Source organism: Borostomias antarcticus (assembly GCF_949987555.1).
Source record: "Borostomias antarcticus genome assembly, contig: scaffold_1224, whole genome shotgun sequence".
Classification (NCBI taxonomy): domain Eukaryota; kingdom Metazoa; phylum Chordata; class Actinopteri; order Stomiiformes; family Stomiidae; genus Borostomias; species Borostomias antarcticus.
Window position 1 is genome coordinate 1 of NW_028176382.1, and position 2,500 is coordinate 2,500.

A 2,500-nucleotide genomic window follows, 5' to 3' on the forward strand; every position below is an offset into this window, starting at 1 on the left:
CACAACCAGGCCACGCTTACAAACGTGACGCAGTGGGCTGTAACGTGACTCATGTTTTTCCTCATCCTTCACTTTGTTTACACACACCCACCCCCACACACACACACACACACACATACACACACACACACACACACACTGCATCCTCGCAGACAAAAAGGTACGCGAGAGAAAGGTCAGGATACGTGGTCTGTTTTCTGATGAGGTCTTTGAGGGGAATGAACCCAGTGGGACATTATCTGTGTTAATGGAGGTCATTATGAAGAATACATGAACATACTCTGCCTTCTCCCTCTCTCACACACACACACATACATACATACACACACACACACACACACACACACACACACACACACACACACACACTTTCAACACCGGCAAGATAATTATGTCTATCAGTAACCTACTTCTCTGTACACTGTGCTGAAAAGCCCTCATCAGGAAAACACACAAACACACACACACACACACCTCTTCATCCTTTCCGACGCACGGGGCAGCTGAGAACGTGACAGGGGACAGACAGGTGGGAGTCAAATCTCCCGTCCTGCCCAAACCGTTTATATAGATAGATAGATAGATAGATAGATAGATAGATAGACAGACAGACAGACAGACAGACAGACAGACAGACAGACAGACAGATAGATAGATAGATAGATAGATAGATAGATAGTCTGTAGTCCAGTGTTCAGTAGTGTAGTGGTATAGTCCAGTGTTCAGTTCAGTACACACACACACATGCATGCACACACACACACACACACTACTCATTCACTCGGGCATTTACACACACACATGCACACGCACACACACACACACACTCACACACACACACACAAACAAACACGCACTCACTCACACACACACACAAACACGCACTCACTCACACACACACACACACACATACTGAAAATAATGTTAAGTGGTCTGTCCCCAGCTTGCAATAATCAGAACTGAATATCAAAAGGATTTATTTCAAAAACAATATTTTTATATTTGTATAAGTTAGACTGATGGATCACAATGATCACTCAAATGATTTATAGGGGTGTCCTGTTCACAGGTAGCCTAGATCACTTAGCTGAATGGATTCGTGGAAAATAAAATCATATCTCTTGAATTGTTATTGTTTCACACACTTCACACGGCTATTCAGTTTCTCACTGAATCTGACACTTCTCCAGCGGGTTGTTGGTCTTCCTCGCCGAGTTGGGGCCCAGGACTTGCCGCAAATCGGTGCTGAAACTCGGCCGCCGTGCCAGCGGATACAGCGCCCCGCACGGAGCTTCACTACCCGGCGCCTGCCTCCCTCTCCCGGTCACATTGTCAGTCCTCATCGCCTGGTAAGAACGGAGCGAGACTTTCCGGTGCTGCGATGGCCCGGTCTCGGCGGGCAGTCCGCCGCGCTTCGCCAGCGTCTCAAACACACCCTCGAGGTTGGTGCTGTCTTTAGCGGAGGTCTCGAAGTAGGCGCAACCCTCGCCGAGGGCACGCTGCACCTCCGTACGGGACACCACTCTCTCCGCGCAGGGCAGGTCCACCTTGTTGGCGCAGATCACCGTGGGCACTCGCGCGCTCTGGCCCGGTACCGGGGACTTAAGGAGCTTGGTCTTGGCCGCTACGATCTCCGCGTGCAGGGCGCACACCTCCTCAAACGAACCCCTGTCGTCGAGGCTGAAGACGAGCAGGAATATGTCGCCTGAGGATTAAGAGAGGACACATAGGGTACATTTTAATATCGCAGGTTATTTCGGTTTGTATGAATGTTGGGTAAAAAAAACATAATTGATAATTGTAGCCTACGATTATTAACAGTGCCACAAGTAGCATATCAAAAATATATATCAACCAAGCTGCTACTGGGATGTTACGTTGCTGTTACGTTGCGGTTACGCACCGGTAAGGATGGAGAGTCTTCGCTTGGCCGGGAAGCTCCTCTCCCCGGACGCGTCCAAGACATCTATCCGGTAAGTCTCCCCGCGGATGTGGAAGAGCTTCCGGAGAAAGTCCTCGGAGGTGGGCTCGTACTCCTCAGCGAAGCCGTCCCGGAGGTAGCGACGGAGGATGGACGTCTTTCCGACCCGCGGGGCGCCGAGCACAACGATGCGCTTGCAGTTCTGCGGCTTGGTGGAGCACAGCGAGTCCTCATGGCGCGGCTCCGGCTGCCCGCACTGACGAAGCCGGCTCTGCCCCTGGAGAACCAGGGCGGCCAGCTGGTCCAGCGGGGACTTCTTGCACGGGTGGCCGCCCGCGGGAGTCACCAGGCGGCTGCCAGAGCTGGACGAGCGCGCCACCCTCGCCTTCTTCTCCTGGTGCTTCCACTGCGTGGTCGCCGTCTTGAGTATCCCCATGCCCGTCTTCAGCCCGGTCGAACCCAGGTGCTGGGCGGCGCTCTGGTACGCCAGCAGAACCTTGGAGGGACCGGGGCACACGGCTCTGGTCTCGGGGGAATGAAGCTCGCCGACCGGGCGCGCTGGGGGCGCGGAGTCGGTCT

The 2,500-nt window shown here is 53.2% G+C and overlaps 1 protein-coding gene across 1 annotated transcript in view; it reads right to left on the reverse strand.

The window, feature by feature from the left end:
- Nucleotides 1-1,166: 1,166 nt before the first annotated feature.
- LOC311328576 (GTP-binding protein Rhes-like) overlaps nucleotides 1,167-2,500 on the reverse strand; it is a gene marked incomplete at both ends in the record, with an annotated part of 1,368 nt that continues 34 nt past the window's right edge. The window contains 2 exons of the mRNA XM_084462527.1: nucleotides 1,167-1,705; nucleotides 1,904-2,500. The exon at nucleotides 1,904-2,500 is cut by the window's right edge and continues 34 nt beyond it. Of these exons, the coding sequence (XP_084318653.1) occupies nucleotides 1,167-1,705; nucleotides 1,904-2,500 (1,136 nt within the window). The remainder of the gene's footprint in view (nucleotides 1,706-1,903) is intronic.